The 20,449-nt window shown below is 39.9% G+C and overlaps 1 protein-coding gene across 3 annotated transcripts; it reads right to left on the bottom strand.

Moving 5' to 3' along the window:
- Nucleotides 1–154: 154 nt before the first annotated feature.
- IRAK1BP1 (interleukin 1 receptor associated kinase 1 binding protein 1) lies at nt 155–12,464 on the bottom strand. Of its 3 annotated transcripts, none has more exons than XM_005153303.3 (4): nt 12,101–12,464; nt 5,623–5,688; nt 1,329–1,459; nt 155–474 (listed from the first exon to the last, which is right to left on the bottom strand). In XM_005153303.3, the coding sequence occupies exons 1-4, from the start codon at nt 12,380–12,382 to the stop codon at nt 204–206; spliced, it is 750 nt and encodes a 249-aa protein (XP_005153360.1). In that variant the 5' UTR covers nt 12,383–12,464; the 3' UTR covers nt 155–203. The 3 variants fall into 3 exon arrangements, with proteins under 3 accessions (XP_005153360.1, XP_033917158.1, XP_033917157.1); XM_034061267.1 differs by having other exon boundaries at nt 12,203–12,464; XM_034061266.1 differs by lacking the exon at nt 5,623–5,688.
- Between the last annotated feature and the right edge of the window lie 7,985 nt (nt 12,465–20,449).

Genomic DNA, 20,449 nt, shown 5'->3' with positions numbered 1-20,449 from the left:
GCAAAGGAAGAGTTCACCTACTTTTTTTGCACATGGACAGGTATGTTTGGAAACCTTCTACCTGTGCTCACTACATGAACCTCATTCTTAATATCCTCTTCTAACCCTACTTGCTACCACAGGAATAAAGTTAAAAAAAAACCACAACCCAACAAACTCAAAAAAGCATGAAAAATTTATTAATATGCAGGGTTTGAAGATTTCTAGAGCAACTTGCTTCTTCTGTTTTCTTTTCCCTTTATCTCAAACACAGCGAACACTCTACAAGAAGCATAAGCTGTAGCATTCTGGATTCGTTCCTGCAGAGTCAGTAAATCTGGGGAGTTGGGCAGGTGACTCTCGGTGTGGCCTCCCCATTCTCTTGTTTCTTCTTCTCTTATTAGTAAAGGTTTTCCCAATGACTGGCCAAAGAGCCGGCAGACTTCCTGGGCCTTCTGCCGGGTGTTTGCAACAGCAGCAACGCAGACTTGACGGCTGAGAGGAAGAAGCAGCAGCACAATAATAATCAGAGCCAACTGAATTCCAAGTATTCCTGCCAAGCATTTATTTTATTTTACTTTTTAAAGCCTCAGCTTTTGTAACTGCACAGATGTAAGCACATCACCTGCCCCCAGCTTCTGTGGGATAGCTTAGGAGTATCCCAGATGCTCCTAAACCACACTGGCCTGAGCTCCTGTCTTTGGGATACACTCTGACACCTGCAGAACTGTGAGCGGCAGCCAGCTGAGCTTGCTTCTTGAACCAGGCATAATTCCTTTGTTTAAAGAGGCAAAACACAAACCAAGACTAAAATTCCCTCTGCCCCTTCAATGTCAATAGAAGCAGCACTTTGAATAGTTAACACCTAAAATATCAAGATTCCCAGCTTCAAAGTAGTGTGTTTCGATGCTGAGCAAGCACCACACATGGTTCTTTTCAGATCACGTCAGCAGCTAAGAGTAATTGGAATTAGCAAGGGTACTTTGAATTACCAGCATCTGTTAACACACTTGTACCTTCACAAATAAATACAAATTAAATCTACATGTGCTGATGTAGTGACAAAAGTCAAATTCTGTTGACCCAATATTCACAGTAGCTTATCCTTCCATTTATTACATTCTCCTTTTGCACATGGACACTGTCAAAAGAACAAGCTGTATCTTCTAGGCTAACCATTAATTTCTAAGTTATGTTTGAAGCAAACACTGAAATATTTGAACATAAATTTTAATAAGTATGAAGAAAACAATTCACTCCCACTACAAACAGGATAAATTATGTATTCTACGTATTCCTATTAACTGTTATACAAGGCTGTACAATCTTTGGCATGAGTGAGAACTTACCGAAGGGTGTCCACAGCTTCTGGTGTATGGTAGAAATGGGGCGGACTGATGGTAACAGAGGTTCCTAACTTTTCAACGAGTAGATTGCAAACATTCTGCATTTTTCCAAAGTCACTGAATATGATACAGACCTGGGAGTGAACACAGACAGCACACAAAGTTTTTTCATTTTCTCCCTATGACTTCACACTTGTATATACATCAATATAAAGCCAGATATGTAAAAACTGAGTAAACATATTAGTCCTGTATATAACACCAAATTTATTTAATTAAAACACTTTTATATAGCCCTAGAGACTGTAATTAGGTTTGCAACATAAAATAGTTCATAAAATGGTTTGAAATTGAGGATTAAGAAATGCTCTTTTGTGAGGAAGTGCGGCATTCTTGGTATGTAGACAATCTGAAGAATGAATGTGCTCTTTGGGACACATGACCAGGTGCATCACAGTTCTACCCTTTTTTAGATTACTAGATGTTAATTATGCAGAAGTTCAAGCAAAATGATGTGGAAAACGTGGTGCAGGAAGGAAAATGGCGTTTTAATTCCAAGCATTAGGTTCAAGAAACCAAAACTATGAGAATAAACTAAGGGTAGCCCAGTCCAGCTTGCAAGTGAGCTCAAAACCCTGCATTGGCTTAAGACTCACTTCAGTGCCTACAGAGAACTGGGCACTTAAGACTTGGATTAAAACCAATTTAAACATCTAGCTATCTGTGGCTTTGGCAATAAGAAGCATTACATACAGATGCATCAGGAATTCAAGTGCTTTCCTGAGTGCTGCAAAGCAGGCATCACTGTCAGCCCCAGACAGATATAGAGTCATACCACCTTTCTTGTGGGGCAGTGCCAATCCAGGCGCTGACTTTCCAGGCAGGAGCCACCCTTTTCCTGTAGCAGAGCACAGTCACCAGGAGTGAAGCAATGATACTAAGCTGCTACAGCATTCCAGAATCAGAAATCCTGGCTCCCAAATCTTGGTTTTGGGAGAACTAAATCCCTTGGTGTTCACTTCTGAGTACAGTGCTCTTACCACCAAGTTGGACTCATTCTCTCTTTTATTCCCGACTCATTCCTTTCTTTTTGTACACCTTCAACAGGAGAGGAAGAAAAAAAACCCGTGGTAAAGAAAATTCTACTGCAAACCCCTGTGACATACAGTCAGCCCCATGATGGCTGCAGTGCATGCAGCCATCTATCCCAGTGAAGTTACATGGTACGGAAACCTAAGCTATGGCACTTCAGTTGCACTGCAGTAACTTCCTGTGTATATCATAGACTTACCTTGTGGCAAATGAGATAAAATTCAAGGCAGTGGAATCTCTTGTTGAGAGAGGAGGGGATTACTTCATATACAGGGTCAGGTAAAAAATGGATATTGACGATTATCACAAAGTAAGTACTGCACACGTCTTACTGCCCTTGGTAGCTTCGTGGTGCAGTACGTGTAAGCTCATCCTGACTTGAATCCTGGCACTGGCTCCATAGCTCTCCACACAACTGAGGCAAAGCTGGACTTGGAGCCTTAAAAACCGACCAATGTGAAGTGCCAGGGCAATTCCATCTTCTACTTCATGTGTGTCATCCACAACTGCACCAAGTCTGCATATTCCCCTCAGCTCCGCAGCCTCTGTCTGTAACTCAGGGGTTGGATTGCTTTCTGCAAGGCGCAGTATCAATTTGAGCAAAGACTGAAGATGAGACCAAATTGAGATTTCTCTCTTCAGTGGGAGTTCTTGCCATATATAAAAAGCACGCATCCTCTTGTGCTGTTTTGCCAGAAAACTGTCATGTAGTATTTTGTGAAAAGTTGGAAGTCTCACTGTGAGGACTTGTCACAGTGTTTTCCAGATTGCTATCAGTGTTTATGAGATTAGTTCTCTCAAGGGGATGAAACAAAAGAATGATCAAACAAAAGAACTGCAAGTCTTAACCAAGAGATAAACTGCTCAGACTGGGGCAGTTTGGGCACACAGGAAATTTATTGTTAAAACAAAGAATTTAACTAGGTGCCCTCAGGGGCTGAAAACAACTGAGCAGTAACAGTGAATTTTGTTGGGTTTTCCCCATTACAAAAATCAGCTGAAAATAAATTCCACTTACATTTGCAGGGGGTACTTAAGCATTACAATGCAAAGCAGCATTTCCATTTCTTCAATTATGATTAAGGTTAAAAAGTGTGAAAAAAGAGTACAAGGGTATGTAAAATCATTAAGGACATTGCAAGGTTTGGATAAGGCTGTGAAGGACAAGAAGCTACAGGTTATAGGGAGGTGAGTAGACCAATAAATATAAAAACCCAACACAGCATTCATCCCATGAGAGTGTCATGCAATAAATGAACTATTACGATTTAGACACTATAGAGCTTTGTTATCTCATACACAACTTCATTCTTCTGAATGTTTATCTCCTTACAGTTGAAAGTGTGTCTTGTATTGTTGATTATACCTTGAAAGAGCTATCTGGGAGTTGCTTCAGTCTTTTAAAGACTTATAGTAGATAACCGGTGAAAAGTTTGTAGAAGGAAATAATGCATGACTTCCATTTGTGTAAAACACAAATATAATGTCAAACTCTTTAGTAAAGAAGCGAGTAGAAGTTAGTTTTAAATTCATTTATACTGCTGAAGTATGCAAACACACTGGTCAATGGAACTTCATCGGTTTATGAAGCTGCACTAATGAAGCAAGTACACAGATAAAGGGAGAAGCAAGGAGAAACTAATCTCTGCATAAAGAGCGACCATACTGCTAGTTAAATGCACAGGGCAGCTCAAACATCAATACTGTGGCTAGATTTTTAAGTTCTGACACTCAGGACCTAGGCAACCATGCAGCTCTTGAACAGCAATTATTCCTGGTTTGAGCTGCCTACAAATGAACACTAAATCCATGTAATTAACTTTCCACCTACAATCTTTGTATAAAAATGAATAGCAGAAGGGAGACAATTGGTGAAGTTACCACTGAAGACTGAAGTAAGCCTTAGCTTGTCATAATTCAATATGGTTTTATTAAGTTGTTAAAAAACATGATGATTTAAGCTCTCATGATAGTAGGTGTTGACATTATGAAGTTAAAGTCAATCAGAACACAACACTGATGCTTACCCTTTAAGTACCTTAAGACTCATTCTAAAACCCCCAAATTTGTTCTCCAAATTCTCAATTATTTCTGTATTTATTGATGTTATTTAGATGAGAATATACCTGTTCAGTTCTTATATACCTGAATATACCTGAAAGCAAGGAAACTAAACAGGCTGAACCCTGGTTTAGGAGATTGTAAATAACATCTCTATAGAACTAAACTATCATTTTATCGCTGGCTTCCAGATTTTCTTCATAAGAACCTGTAAATTTGTTGGGTGGTCATTAAAGTTTCATGGTCTAAAAAGATCTATTGGCTGAAAATATATCATTTGCCTCAATGAATATCTCCAGCACAGGTGAATTCACAGCATTTCACAGCATTTATTTGTTACTATAGAACAAACATGCAAAACAATACTCTCTTGAGCCACTTCTGAAGTTAAATGGGATTATTCCCATAATACTTAGCTTCATACAGCACTTTTTACCTGCAGGATTCAAAGTCAATTACCTAGGTAACAATTAGCTTTGCTTTACTTGCAGCAAGCTAATGCAGAGTCGTGTAAGATAGACCAAAGTCCAGGTGCTGCTCAAGTGTGGCTTAAGCAAATCTAGATTAAGGCTGCCATGCCACTGTTGTCCCCCACCTACTCTTGTCCTCTGCCTTGCATTGCTTCCAGCTCAGGGAGCTAAAATAATGAAAAAAAATTAAAAACTAATCTGGAAAAAGAAGAGCTATTAGCTGGAGATGTTTTCTGATCTGACCTATCACCTGATTACATAAGTACTGCTCCTTGCAAGAAGCAGAGGGTAGGAAGGGCAGTGGATGGAGGAGAGTGCAGAATCTAGGGTTTGCTTACACTGCCACAGAACAACAGCTGTAGAGCTCCAGAACCAAATATTCCTTTCTGTAGCACCGCGTAACACTTAAAAAGCACGCATTAATCTGAGAAGAAAAGGGTTTTTTTTTCTCTATTATAGTAGCAGAAAACAAGTTCTACACATGAAAGAAGACAGCAGCTGAAATCTGCTTTAAACTGCCATCCTCAATAGCTTCTTTGGACTGTGCTGCCTTTACTATAAAGAACACCTACTCCTCAGTATGAGGAAACAGGCTTTGCAGTCTGTCCTCCTTGATCCTTGAGGTATTTCTTATTCTCTTTTTGTTAATATTTTTGGTTAGGTTGAATACGTACCTCTGCTTCCATTTGGTAAGTATTTTCTACTCTATTAAAATCCTCTGTTACAGTCATATTTTCTTCCTAAAACAAAGTACAAGAACAGAATCTTAAAAGACTGAAATAAAGCACCTGTTGCAAATGTATGCACACAGTGTCCTGTAATGGTTGAACTGTTTTGGTTTATTACTTATGACTTTGCAACAGAAATACAGAATTTTCCATGCAAAACTCTCCAGTTAAAAACTAGCTGCATGCTAAAGACTTCCTGATGTTATTGAAATTATACAGTAGCTCTATAACACAATTTTACAGCTTTTCACTTGAAGAGAACAACTAGGTCTTCAAAGTGACTGCTAGCTAGAAGCTGTGTGTATCAAAGTGTGACACTGAATTCACCTGGTTCAAAAATCTAGAAGCTTCAATTGCTTTCAGAAAATCTGGATGTGAAAAATACATTTCAGGTCCCTATTTTAAGATATTTTAACAGCAGTGGCTTGTAACAAGGTGATAAGAACAATGACTGAGCACTGGTTATTCTGGCAGAGTGATAACCTTTAAAAACTGTTCCACCAGTGACACTTTTGCATTCACAGAAGCTACATTATTCAACATAATGGCTACACAGAGCACTAGCAAATCCTCTGTGACTTATAAATAAGATACTGAACTAAGGTACAGAATAATCTTGGTTGTGGCTGAGTATGTGACAAGCTTGCTAGTGGTCTGACAATCATATTTCTTTCACACACTTGCTTTTTCAGTAAACAGTTTGGAGGAACAATTTATTGTGAAATTACTATAACACGACAAAAAGCCAAGTTTAAAATTTAATTGTAAACATAATTTCGCATTTAATAGCCAGGAGTCATAGGGAAGCAGCTACTAAGCCTTCCAATTACTGAAAAAGTTTTACTTACTAAATTTATTTGCACAGGAGAACAATATTTGCTTTCATTTTTGACTGACATTTCAAAAGATGCTTTGTGTCTGAATATTTCCTACGGGGGCTCAAATCTTCAAGTTTCTCCTGTAGCATGCATGCATAAGTTTAAACAATTACATTAATCATGAGAAGCATTTTCCTTTTAAAATATCATATGGAAATTTGATCCATAATTACCATTGCACAGCAGCCTACAAGAAACAAATTTTGAAATGTCATTTTTTTGATTGACTCGCAGTACTCAAATCCAAGAACAACAGTCCTATTCTTGGATAATCCCTTCCAGTAAGGGCAAGGACCAGAGCCAGTTAGTCACTAAAAACTGTATTTCTCCTTTTACGTGGCTGGCTTTTGTTTGCTAAAGAGTGAACAAGTGAGTCCAGAACCAACAAGTCATTTAACTTACAAAATGGAGAAAATGTTACTATTTATGATAGAATCCAATTAGAACTGACAAGAAACCTTTTTTTCTAGAGCCTGTACATATCTTACATAAATAACCTCAGAGAAAAGCTTTCTTCTACAACTCATATTTCACAGAAATAACTATGCTGTAATAAAACGTAAGAAAGGAAAAACTGCATCTGCATTCCCTTGTCCCCACTCCTTAATCATCTTTTCTAAAAAGTCCTCTTTCAGGGTGAGCAGATTCGAGCTTCCAGTTTGATTTTGCCCTCCGCGAGGTTCCTGTGTATTTAAGGACAGTGCCATCCTGTGGCTCCAGGCGCTATTGCAAGATCAACTGAAAGATCATTTTGTGCCATCTATTATAAAATTCCCTCGCAGCTAAATTTTATCCCACCAGATCTGACAGTAGCTGTGAAATACGTGTTACTGAAGATAAATAGACGAAATAATCACTGAAGTAATAACCCGGTGGCCTCCTGTGATACATCTCCTGTTAGATAATTTGTTCCTGTGTATGGAAAAGACAGGTAGGTGATGACTGAATTTTAAGTTGGAATCAAAACTTCGACTACATCAAAAGCAAAAGGCTTTTTTATTTCCCCCTACTGCTTATGTTTATTGCTCATATTTTGTCAGAGGGCCTATCCATTTGGTTTCAATAGCCACAGGAAAAATAAGTTTTCCCTGCGATGGAGGGAAAGCTACACTTTCAATGTGTCATGTATGCAGGACTTCTGCAGTAACTTTCTCCATTTTCTAAATCTGTGGGCCAAAATCACGGTAGAAAATTAAATTAATATAACATTATTGTTACATGAGAACTCAATTAACCCCAAAGCCACTGAACAATTCTTTACAGAATAGCGTTTGTATTCTGGTTATACAGCCTATTCTCCAAGTCAGCAGTGACATAAACCATCACTGCTGCAGATACTCTAAAAACCAAAAATTAAAAAGACAGTCATTATCCCACAAAGCCTCTAACATCTAGTCTAGACCTGTGCTTTGCCTTGTATTTTCCTTTTCAACAGAACAAAATCTTATATAGCCCTTCCTCCTACCTATCTGCTACATATTTACCTATTTCTGAACAATATTTTCTCCACAGGACCATCGTGTCCATCCTCACAACACCACTGCTGTTTACAGGAATGATCGCTCCTTTATCCAGGAAGAGAGCAGGGAAAAACAGGGGAAAAAATAGGTAAGTTAGCAAAAGCACGCTGCAAGGAAACAGCTGTATAACAATACAGTATGAGAAAGCCCATCTGCAGATTAAGTTACATGCTCTGTTCCTGTTACTGACTTAAACGAAACTGTGAGACCTTGTCATTAAACACCAGACTAGCCTTAGTAAGGAAGTGTTGGTAGTCTGGAAATACACACTAAGGCACCCTTGTAGTAAGATGCTGCTGGGTGTAGCTATAAACAAAAAAATATGCAGACACCTGGAAATACCTCTTAAAATTTACTCATACATTTGCACTGATCTATCCAATATGACTTTACATTATGAAAAATAAACATATTTAAACAACCTAAAGTACTTTTGTTCTTAGTACTAAAGAAATGGTTATTGAGAGTCTCGATGTATGCTCGTATCTCCTAATATCATAGTGTCCCTGGGTAGGTAAGGATGATAAGCAGCTGTAGTCAGCATGTATCCCAGTTAGGCACTGGGTACCCATGCTCCAGCCTCCCATCCCCTCACTCCCTCTGTTTTGTTTGGCATTAGTTGGACAGAACAACAGCCTAAAAATCTACAGTGAAGAAGTTTCTGCTGCTTAATGTCTATTCAAGAAACAACTGAAGTATGTGGAACAGTTATTTTAAGACAGATAAAAAGCAGATTTGTACTCAGCAAACGTAAAGATACTTTGGGGGTATTTCTTAAAATACATGGTAGTCTAAAAAAGGTGATGCCTTACAAAGGTTTATACCTTTCTTATTCAAGGATATATTGAAATGGGAAGACTTTGTAACTGAGTGAGCAAAACTACAAAGTCTTTCTTTTTAACTCACTGACTGGATGTGCATCCATAGCTGTGACTCCTAAATAACAATTTCAAAATATGGAAGATATTGCACATATATCCAAGGTTATATCCTAGTACAGACAAACTCTAAGCCAGAGCCCACTGGATATAGTTTGTGAGCTGGTTTGTTTGTTTTGTTAAATAACACTCTGACTGGTACAACAAATACTACCACTGTTATTTTTAAACAAGATGGCCAATGCCAATTATTAGATACAGCGATTAAAGAACACAAGTGTTACCTCTACTCCCCGAATAAATGCTAGGTGGTAAATATAAAATCAGTTTGCTTTCAGGGAAAGGGAAAAAAATTATGCTTTTGAGCAGCTGGGCTGAGTAAGAGAGATTGGATTCCCCATTGATTTTACTTTCCCTGCAGCCTTCAAAGCAGATTCTGTGCTCTGTAGTGCTGCATACACTTACAGTACTCTATAAATAAATGCCACTATGTGCATCTATTTCTGATTAAAATCCTGTGTAAATATATATGGAAATGAGGTGCTGCCCATAGGCATCCTGACAAGCTGCTAAAGCAAGCTCCTGCTGCTGCAGAGGTTGTGTGCTTCTGATCTGGTTCCTCACAGGCTTACTACGATAGCAATAACAAGGGTTAAGGAAACTGTTTTATGGATTAATTAAAATAAATATATAGAATAGCCATCTGATTTATAAAGAGGCCTTAGATAAGCTTGCAACAACTAGAACCATATGGAGATTGTGAAGAGATATTAATTTTACAATGGTCTAGAATGGTATTAGCTACACGTGATGTTAGCAAATGTGGTTAAGAACAAATTGCCAGTAGTGAGAGTTGTTAGCAGAAAAGCTGCAAGGCAAATAAAAGCTCCAGCAGTTGAGTGATTTAAAATTGGATGGAACAAAGCACAAAAAATTATACTGCAGGGAACTACTCTGAAAAAAAACCCCAACTTCACGTGGTTTTTCTTGGAGTTCCCTAGAGCTAACACTTTGCTAACACTGAGAAACCCACAAGTTAAGCAGTATTTCACAGTCTCCCAAGTAAGCTGAAAGAACATTCTCATTCTCCAAAGCCTGGCATCTCTGAAACAACAAAAGATTACTGTGAAAATATTATAATTATAATAAGACACTGAATGCTCTCACAGTGTAAAAACAGTCACCTCTTCACCTGTGTTACACCACCACCGCTCACATGCTCCCATTACATTTCTGAATCTTACTGCATGTACCCAAGTATAACCATTGTCCTTATAGGCCAACTTTAAGAACTGGAAGGCTGCTCTTAAGGTCTCCCCAGAGCCTTCTCTTCTCGAGGCTGAACAACCACAACTCTGTCAGCTTTCCCTCAGATGAGATGCTCCATCCCGCCAGACTTTAAACTCCTATTAACTCACTTAATAGAAACTGAAGGCATTCAACCTGTAATCTCATGCAAAAATGCACCATTTCTGACTGAAAAAGTAATTCTGATGGTAACAGAACTGTGCTTCTTGTGACAGACACGTACCCAGCCATGCGCTCTGGAAAAACGTATGGAGCAGGATCAGCTCTCTAGCCCACAGCAGTCTCCATGTCTCCTTACCTTCTAGTCCCATAGCTCCAATATGACCTTTTTGTAAATCATGGGTCTTTTTTATTGCCTTCTTTATTCCTGAACAAATGCTTTATTTAGAAACACAGAGACAATCACTGATATTGTCACTATCAATTTAAGAAAACAGTAAATCCTATTTTATTGGGGCACTGCACTTCAAATGCATACAGCATTTGAAATGTGAGCATTTTCACTGTAAACACATCGTTGTTTAGGCCAACAAATTTATTCTTTTACATTGCATTTACTAATCCTGAGCTGCACAGTAACACCACACAGCACCATGTGCCCTTGTGCAATCCTTTGCTTTTTACATTAAATTGTGTGGTGTTGATGACAAGCTGTCACCTCCTGCTTCCCCAGCTCATTTGTGAATACAGTAAAAAGGCACAAACTTCCTGAAGAGCTTCACGAGTAAGTAACTTGCAAAAGCAACCACTTATTCCATCAAAGATCAGCTTTGCTCTGTTTTTAAAAAGAGTCCTAGGTGTGGGACACTATTCAAAAGCATTTTACAAAATAAAAAAACATCAGCGACATAATTGCTAGGACAAATATCACCCTTATGAGCATTTACAAAGCTTTAGAACTTTATGGACAAAAGGCTTTAAAGGCAAAACTATGCTTTTCTCATTGTCACAAATTACTTCCCGAGGCCAAAAATCTTATTACGGTAAATTAAGCTTTTGAGTCTAAAAAGAAGTTGTGCCACTTTGGCTGCCTTGACCATGTCTCATGTTTTTTCATACCTCTCTACTTAAGTGAAACGAACAAAAGAGTGAGGAAAGAATTCTGCAGGCATTTGTTGGTAAACTATGGCCATCACATAGTTATACTGACACTTATACACGCATAGGTATATATACACTTATACACGGACAGGTTATGTTGCTGCGTACCACTTTAACAGTTTCACGCGTATGCATTTTAGGACTGCATTCATTGAATGGTTTGGGTTGGAAAGGACCTCAAACATCATCTATTTCAACCCCCCTGCCACGTGCAGGGCCACCTTTCATTAGACCAGGCTGTTCAAAGCTCCATCGAAGGAGGCTAGTTTTCCCACGCCAAGCAAACGGCCTGTTGGGAGAGCCCGATGGCGACATTTCATCTTCTCTGCCGGGGCTAGCAAAGCTTGTAAGCTCCGAAGCATAGGCAGGCTTTCACAGCAGTCCCCCAGCGCACTCCTGAGACACAGGGCCGAAAGCTTCAAACCCCTTTACTCCCGTTACTTTTGCGCCTCCCGCCGGTCAGGCCGATGCAAGCACCGCCCCGGGGGCCCTCAGCTGGCGCCTTTCCACTCAGGGCTGCCCCGTTCCCGTCGCCATCACGAAGACACTTTTACCCCACAGGCTGCCGAGCGTGGCAGGGGAGGCTCCGGGAGGCCCCGAGTGGACCCAGCAGCAGAGAGCTAACCCGCCCGCTCCTCTCTTCGCCTCTCCCAGGGAAACCGCCCGCCGGCCGCCTCAGAGGGGCCCCCGCTCCGCCCCCGGCGCTTGCAAGAGGCGGAGGTCCGGGGGTGTCTCTCACCGGGACGCCGCGCTGGCGGGCGGCCTGGGCGATGTACTCCAGGCGGCGGGTCACGCTGCTCCGCGCCGCCCCGGCCGCCTCCTTCCGGCTACTCAGACGCACCGACACCCGCGCCCGGTCCGGGCCGGCGCTCAGCTCCGCGCTGCCGCTCACATGCACCTCCCGCCCGGACGGAGCCGGGGGTCCGCCGCGTCCCGCCTGGGCCGCAGTTAGAGGAGTCGGAGCTTGGGCCGGGGCGAGTTCGACGAAGACGCCGGAGGGGGCCGCGGTAGGCAGCGCCATGGCGGCGGAGCCCCCTCCCCTCACAGTGGCACCATGGCAACCAACGCCAGGGCGCCCGCTGTACCCTGGGAGCAGACCCACGTGACACTCTCACTCCTGCTCACTACCGCCACCACGCGGCCATCGCCAGAGCGAGGCTCTCACCCGCTAGGGTGGGTACCGGAGAGGAAGCGCCGGGCAGCTCGGTATGGCGGTGGCCGAGGGAGGGCGGCGCTGGCCGGGCTGCAGCCTATAGGAAGGCTGTACCAAGGGACTTGTAGGTGCACATACCCCGAGGAAAAGCTGTCATGTTACTGCCATTTTGGCCCTTTTACCGTATTTTTTTCCAGCATATTAATGTCTGGAGCAACGTGAGTGTGAGAAGGACTTGTGGAGAAAGGGCCGTAGTTACCATCTGTGGGGGGAAGACTGGGATGTGTTGCAGCACATCCTTGGCTTGTAGCAGGACCTAGGCAGAGGTGATTAAATACCATTCTATTGTCAGTGCTGCTGGTTGGTTGTGGAGAAGTCTAGCAGCACACATGTTGGGTTTGCTAAGGTCTGCTGTGCCGGTCCTGCTAATGCTGCCCTCCTCTGCTCTCAGGAAAGGCAGAGAGGTGCAGTTTGGCTCCTCAGGGAACTACAGAATGGTTGAGGTGGGAGGAGACCTCTTGGAAGGGGGTCCAGCCCCTGCCCCAAGCAGGGTCAGCCGGGGAAGGTTGCCCAGGACAATATCCAGTTGGGTTTTGAATATTTCAAAGCACAGATGCTCTAGAACCAATCTGGCCAATCCGTGCTAGTGTTTGACCATACATAATAAAATTGTATTTTAAAATAAAGATAATAGTAATAAAAAATAAAGGTAAAAATAAAGTGTTTTCTTATGTTCACAAGGTGTTTCATGTGCTTTAATCCGCGTCCTGTCCTGTAATTGGGTACCACTGAGAAGAGCCTGGCTCCCATCGGGCATTTGCACACATTGATAAGATCTCCCTTAGCCATCTCTTCTCCAGGCTATACAGTCCCAGCTCTTTCAGCCTTTCCTCATGGGAGAAGGGTTCCAATCTCTTAATCATCTCTATGGCCTCTTGTTGAACTCTCTCCAGTATTTCCTGCACTGAGGAGCCCATAACTGGACACAGCGCTCCAGGTGTGTGTCACCAGTGCTGACACTTCCCTTGACCTGCTGGCAATGCTTCTAATCAGTCTGGGATGCTGTTGGCCTGCTTTGCCATGCAGGTACACGATCTGCTTGTTGTACACCAAGACCCCCAAGCCCTTTCCAGCTTTCCAGCCAGTCAGGCCACAGCTTGCACTGGTACATGGGCCTGTTGCTCCCCAGGTGCAGGATTTGTCATTTCCCTTTGTTGAACTTCATGAGATGCCTCTCGGCTCAGTTGTCCAGCCTGTGCAAATGACTATGAAATGACTAGCTCAGCGACTAGCTCTGTATGTCTGGTCTCGTTTGCATAAAGGTTTTTGGGAAAGACTCAGGTAATGTCATTCCTGTTTACATTTGTGGAACATGGTGTTTTGATTACCTGAAATCTGGAATCTGGTACACGGTCTGGAAGCTGACAGTACTGTGTGTTTATACAAGATCTTGCAGCCTTCAGAATTCACATAGCAAACGTTAGAAAGTCTGCATGATGTGATATAGATAAATATTGCTAAACCCTCCTAGGTGAAAACATGACATGCAAAGACATCAGGACCTGATCTTGCAAGTTAGATGCAGAACCCTCAGAGGTGGCAGGAAAGAGAAATATTAAGGGAATAGAATCTCTGTCTTTTTTATCCGTCATTAATCTGCTTGGTGTGGTATGTGTTTCATGTCTCAACTTCTCTACAAACTTCCTTTCCAGTCATTAATATCAGATCTGCTTTAACAGGTATCAGTGACTTTTGTATGCCTTCTGACTTTTTGAGTCTTCTGCCTTTGAACCTGTTTTTCTCTCAGATTTGCTGAACACTTAAAGCTTCAAATGAAATGGATTGAGCCTGTTAAGTATTTGTTACCCCTGGAGATGACATTCTGTGTTTTTCAGCATGAATAACTAAAAGTAGAGACACCTAAAATTTTGAGTGTAACTGACTTAGATCAAAGTCATATGACAAGACAGGAAGAAGCTTGTAACAGAATATTGGTGCCTAGTTGTTTAACGTAATTCAGGAGCTTACATGAACAAATTCTACGCACTGATGACTTTAAGAAATAAAACATAAAAGGAAAATGAATACAGAGGGAATTATAAATGCATATTCCACAGAGATACATTCTTTCATTAAATAGGGAATTAAAACTTTTGAAGGTAATTTGTCACAACAGTACTTCTTTTTTTTTGTTTAGCCAAGGTGTTCGTAGAGGATTTACTTTAATATGTAGTGGTATCACTGTACACACGCTAGGTGTTGAATGCTGCTTTATCAAGCAATCATCAATAAGCTTTTAAAGAAGTGTAAAGAAGAGATTTTCCTCTTTATGAAAGACAGCTTGTAACAAACAAGATCTGTTGGAGTAGTTGCATGCATATACGTAGATGTGCAGTGAAATCTCATGTATTATGCGCTTCGTAATTTGATGCTGTACGATCTTTAACTTTCCGGGAATGCAGTGTGTCTTGTAGAATTATTACAAACAGGTATCATAATTAAGAGCTTAATTGGATAAATCCTAGAAGACCTTCTCGAAAGCCAGTTATAAAATGACCTTAGATGCAAATTAATCTATAGAAAAATACTTTTCTTTGAAACAGGGTCAAGCGTTACTGAGTGGCTACAAGAACCCCCATGCACTAAGGATAAGTTAATAAACACAGCCACATTTTTAGTTTGCACTCCTTAAGGGCACTTTGTAAAGTTCCAGTTTAAGTATATTGAGTCTGTCACTCAGAATTTGAATATAAAGCCAAATCTGTGGATAATAAGCTTTTTCTGACTTAGAATTTGAGTAGGAGGCGTTTTTGAAAATGATGGATTAAACTGTTTTTCAGAACTGAAAAAGCTAATTTAATTGTGAATATCATTTTGCTAACTTATGGTTGAATTAAAAAATTGAAAACTTAACTACAGACTATGAAGAGATGGAGAAGGTGCTAAATTGTGTGTGGGATTTGTTTTTTTCCTTAGGAAACAGATGGTTTCATGTTTGGATCTATTTCTGTATGGTAGCAGTGAAGTGCTACATTGCTTATGGCTTTTAGCAACAGAGCTGGATTTCTTTAATGAAATAAGATTTTTGAGGTTTGGAATGCCTGTGACAAGGAAATCTCTTGTTAAAGCTGCTGCCAAATGCTTTTTTTTTTTGTGAAAGGACAGTTTGCACTAGCCATGTTCACTGCTGTCTTTCTGTCATGTGTCTCAGATGCTGGCTTACTGTACTGTAAAGCATTTAATGAATGGAGGCACTATGTGAGTTATATCTATGTTTTAATTGGTTGTTCCTTACAATGTTTTTATGCAAGTTTGTCAGTCACCCACTTCTTGCATGGCATTGACAATCACTCTGTAAGCCAGATTTGTTACCTTTTCAAAACCATATGAGAGTCAAAATTGAGAAGGTTAATTCTGAGCAGATAGAAAACTCTTCTTCAGAATTTGAAATTAACTTGTCAGAGGTCTAAATTACTGAATTCTTAAAAAATAATGATTGCTAAAGAGTTCCAAACTTTTGCTTGAGAATTGTTTATCTTTTAAGAAGAAACACGTGTTGAAGAAAGAGAGAACAAAATTTCTCTGCTGGTGTTTTATTTCCAAGATCAAAATTTAGTAAATAAGCTGGATCCAATGCAGAACTTAAGTGCTTTCTGTGAAATCTCCTATTTTAAAGAAATGTGTGTCCTCAGTTCCTTCATGGACTAATGAAAGTAACAGACTTACTGAGACTTGAGCGGAACATAGTAGGGCTCACAGGAGAAGGGACATGGTGTGAATTTTTAAGCCAAACAAAGGTTTTTCCTTTAACAAGATACAGAGCTCTATAGTGAAAGAGCAGTATCTCCAGTCTTATCACTCTGACCTTGCCTACACAATTTCCAGGGGTTGTTAACAATTTCTGTAGCTCAGAAGGTTGCTCAGTGGATCTATGCTACAGATGTCCCTTACTGGAAGACATACTTCTATGAGTAGAATCTGTAGCCCAAGTACAGGACGTGGCAGCATTGCTAGAAAATATAAATGGATTTGTCACATTTTTACTTTCTTTTAAACAGCTCAGCATCTCACAGATTCAGAAAAGACATCTGTCACTCCTTTTCCTCCCAGACTTCCTACCAGATAGTGATTTGACAAGACAAAGTGATTTTTGAAGTAGCTCCGTACAAAACAACTGACTCAGGCTGTGCTTCAATGTGATCTGATTTTTTCTAGTTTTAAATTGGTTCTGCTAATCAAAGTGGAGATTTCTTTACTCTGTTTTTCTAAGTCAAGTTTAACATGCAATGTGAGCAATGAAATTGTTCTTGGACTGTAGCTAGCCCTTGATGTCAGTTTAGTCTATTTGTCTGAAGCCCACAAAAACATCAGAACAACATTATTGATGATTTCTGTAAAACTGTATGGAACTTAATAGAATTGCTACTGAAATCAGTTATGACACTGTGGTTGTCTTTGATTGCAACTGGATGAAGCCCTAAATCATGGAGCATACTGATATTAATAATGCTGTCAGAGAGAAAGTTAGGTTAAGACTAGTATAAATATGACTTACATCTGTTCTCTGTGGTAGATGTCACTGAAAAGTCTCCTGTGCTCAGTAGTATCTAAAAGTGAAAAAAGACACAGTCGCTGTTCAAGGATATGAACATTGTGGAAATTCATCAGGGACATTAGTGATAGGACAAGGGCTAATGGGTTCAAACATAAACAGGGGAGATTTAGAATAGATATGAGGAAGAAATTCCTTACTGTGAGTGTGAGGTACTGGAACAGTTTACCCAAGGAAGTTGTGAATGCTCCATCCCTGGCAGTGTTCAAGGCCAGGCTGGATGGGGCCTTGAGCAACCTGGTGTAGTGGGAGCTGTCCTTGCCCATGACAAGGGGGTTGGAACTGGATGATCTTAAAGTCGTTTCCAACCCAAACTATTCTATGATCCTATGACAGGCTAAATGACTCCTTGAAACAGTCTTCAGTGTTGCATTTGTGAGAAAATGGCCTGGAATTATTCTTTGTAAGCAATAAATCTTATTTATAATAAGATAAATATTATAAATGTTGCAAAAAATTTATGTGTCAAAAGAAGCAATATTTAAAAAATAAATTATAAATAAATTTGTACCTTAAAGATAGTAATCCTGCAGAATCTAATAATTAAAGTGTAATTTAAGACACTATAAGTAGCTCAATTAAAATTTACATGCCTAACAATTTTTATACTAAGTCTTCATTTGATGTTATTTACAATGTCATCTGAGCTTTCATGAATTGTGGAAGGAAATAATACATAATTTCTCATGTCTGAAATTTCATATTTTCATAGAAGTTCACAATAATTGTGAAGAAACATAAGCATATGCTTTTCATATATAAGCACTGCCAAACATCTTAATGTTAACTGCCCACAAATATTCCTTTTTAGCAAAGCAGCGTAATTTCACCACTGGGAACCTGGCAGTTACAGAAATTACATGTTCAGCAGGAACACTTTAAACAAGTTTTGTGGAGGCAACCCTATAATTGGGGAGAATTACAGAATGCTGGATTTTAAGACCAAAAGAAATGCCTCTGTTGTGGCCTCTGTAAAAGAGGCCGTACAACTTTCAAAAGTTTAGAAGTGAGCTGACTGAACTTTAGAAGACTGTGTAATCTTGATGGAAAGTTTTAATATTACTGAGGGCCTCTTACTGTTCCTGGGCATCTACTTGTTGATTATTCTGCTTGCTAAAAAAAACCCCAGGGGAAATTATATGACACCTAGATTAACAGAAAATGCAGATTAGACAAGGCTAGAAATTAACAAGTCTATTCTTTTTCAAGCAGTCCTTGGTCGATTTTAGGCTATCTACTTCTAAAAAGTCCTTCTGATATTAGAGGTTTTTTCACTTCCTTGTGCCTTAGCTGTCCTCAGCTGTCCCTTACTTGCTTATATCCTTTTCTGCCAAATACTCAAGGAATGCACTGATTCAGCACTTAATTATAATCAGCAACAATGAAGAAACACTGCTGTAAGAGAATTTGGTTTCCCTCTTTCCACAGGCACAGTTACCTAATTTCAGACAAGGTTCCTTGTGCACCATCTCCTCATCTGCCCTCTCTCACAACTGATTGCAGAGACCTTTGTCACATCTTCAAAATGCAAAGGAAAGGAGTTTTTATCCCAAGTGGGTTTGTTCTGGAGCTCAGTTCTTAGACTCTATTTTTTGCTTCTGGGTATGGTCTGATGTGTCAACAAGCCTTAAACTCATAAGTGTGTGGGCTCAGGGCAGCTTTTATCTGTCCTATTGCTCCTTGCTCACATTTCTGTTAATGAAATGGAAATTACACAATGGAAAATAGATGACTTTTAAAAATCAGTACTTAAAAATTGTCTATTTAATCTTGAATTAGATTTTTTAAATTAAAAGTACTCTTTCCCTTACATGTTATTTATTTAACTATACTGAACCTATCCCAATGTCACAACACTATGACATGGAGAAAAAACAGCTTATTTTTCAGCAGGGCAAGGTACAGTTTAATGTCTTGAAGCACAAGAATAATTTGGTATGATATGCAACAAATGCTAGCTTTCATAAAATGACCCAGGCAGTCATTATTAGACTTGACCCTATAATTTGAACCTCCTGCATCAAAAAAAATACATCGTTTGACTATACACAGACCTTAGTCTTTCATTATCAAATTGTCAATGCAAGCGGCATCTTGCTATTATGCAATTGGTGAGGAAAAAGCTAAAAACTCTGAATCTAGGCTGGTCATTGGATGATCTTCATCTTTTTAAAAGAAAAAAAAAACAGCAAGGTGTTTGGTTTTGTGGAGATTTTTCTAGGGTTTGAAATAGAAGGAGCAGTGTAATATGACTTGAGAATGGGTAAGTAAACACACATCAAAAATGCACCACTTAGTAACTGAGATTTAAAGAAATTATATCAGTAATTTTGCAGGACTGTCTGAGATACAGCTAGTTTTAGAATAGCCACTGCAATGGCTACAGGAATAGGTTAGTATAAATATAAGTGACACTGCAGGAGAAAAGCCAAATCACAGTTCAAAGATCAGTCAATAGAAAATGTTCACAGAAAAATTGCCTATAAAAATGCTTTTAAAGTGCTCTGGAGGCTCCCTGATAGCAACTGGCTAAGTGCCAGAGAAAGAAAATGGGGTAGCTAAGACCTGCAGAGACAGTAGGACAGTACGCAGCAAATGCCAGAACAAGGGATGACAGAACAAGAGCTGTCAAAGCAGATGGTATCAGGGCAATAGTTCTTGCAAGGTAGCAGGGTCTATTATCTGAAAGCTGTATCTCGAGAATGTGAGCATGCTTGGACTATGAATCTGGAGATTTGAAATATTGCTATTAAGTGTTAAATTAATTCAGAAGTAGAGGTGACTTGTAAAGAAACTTTCAAGCAGTTGTGGAGTAGCAGTGCAGTGGAGCAGACTGGCATTGTAGTTTGTAACCTTGAGGGACTAATATTTTTAAACACTTATGTAAAATAACAAACAACAGGGATCAGTCCAAAAGCCTTGCAAGATACATAGAAAAAAACTTGAGGGTTCTTTTCTTTCAGACAATAAATTATATTTTATGAAGTGCAATAGAGAGACTTCTGTATTTTTCTCTGTACAATGAAACATTTTTTTTTTTTTGCCTAAAATTACCTTGGGCGCTTTACAAATACCTGGGGATGTGTAGAATACTCTTCAGCCTTACAAAAGCATCAGGTGTGGTTTAAAGCATAGATGTTTGCTTGGTATTGAAGTTAAGCTGGCAAATTATTTTTATTGCAGGCCTCTGAACTGTCTATGGATCTAGCTTGAAGCTGAATTCCCTTCTGAATAATCTCTGTCCCCTGAGTGCATAATAATGTATTATATATAACATATCAGGCAAAGAGAGCTGGGATTGTTCAGCCTGGAAACTGAAGCTC

This window comes from Melopsittacus undulatus, chromosome 3, assembly GCF_012275295.1.
Source record: "Melopsittacus undulatus isolate bMelUnd1 chromosome 3, bMelUnd1.mat.Z, whole genome shotgun sequence".
NCBI classification, from domain to species: Eukaryota; Metazoa; Chordata; class Aves; order Psittaciformes; family Psittaculidae; genus Melopsittacus; species Melopsittacus undulatus.
The sequence above is the reverse complement of the archived record's forward strand: the minus strand, read 5'-3'. Positions and strand labels throughout refer to the sequence as shown.

What these genes read in the sequence shown, in the direction of transcription:
- IRAK1BP1 (XM_005153303.3), bottom strand. Translation starts at nt 12,382, where the DNA reads ATGGCGCTGCCTACCGCGGCCCCCTCCGGCGTCTTCGTCGAACTCGCC. An exon ending in CCCGCCAGCGCGGCGTCCCG is followed by an intron (nt 5,689 to 12,100) that starts GTGAGAGACACC and finishes ACTTTGTTTTAG; the next exon opens with GAAGAAAATATGACTGTAAC. An exon ending in GAAGCTGTGGACACCCTTCG is followed by an intron (nt 475 to 1,328) that starts GTAAGTTCTCAC and finishes TCTTCCTCTCAG; the next exon opens with CCGTCAAGTCTGCGTTGCTG.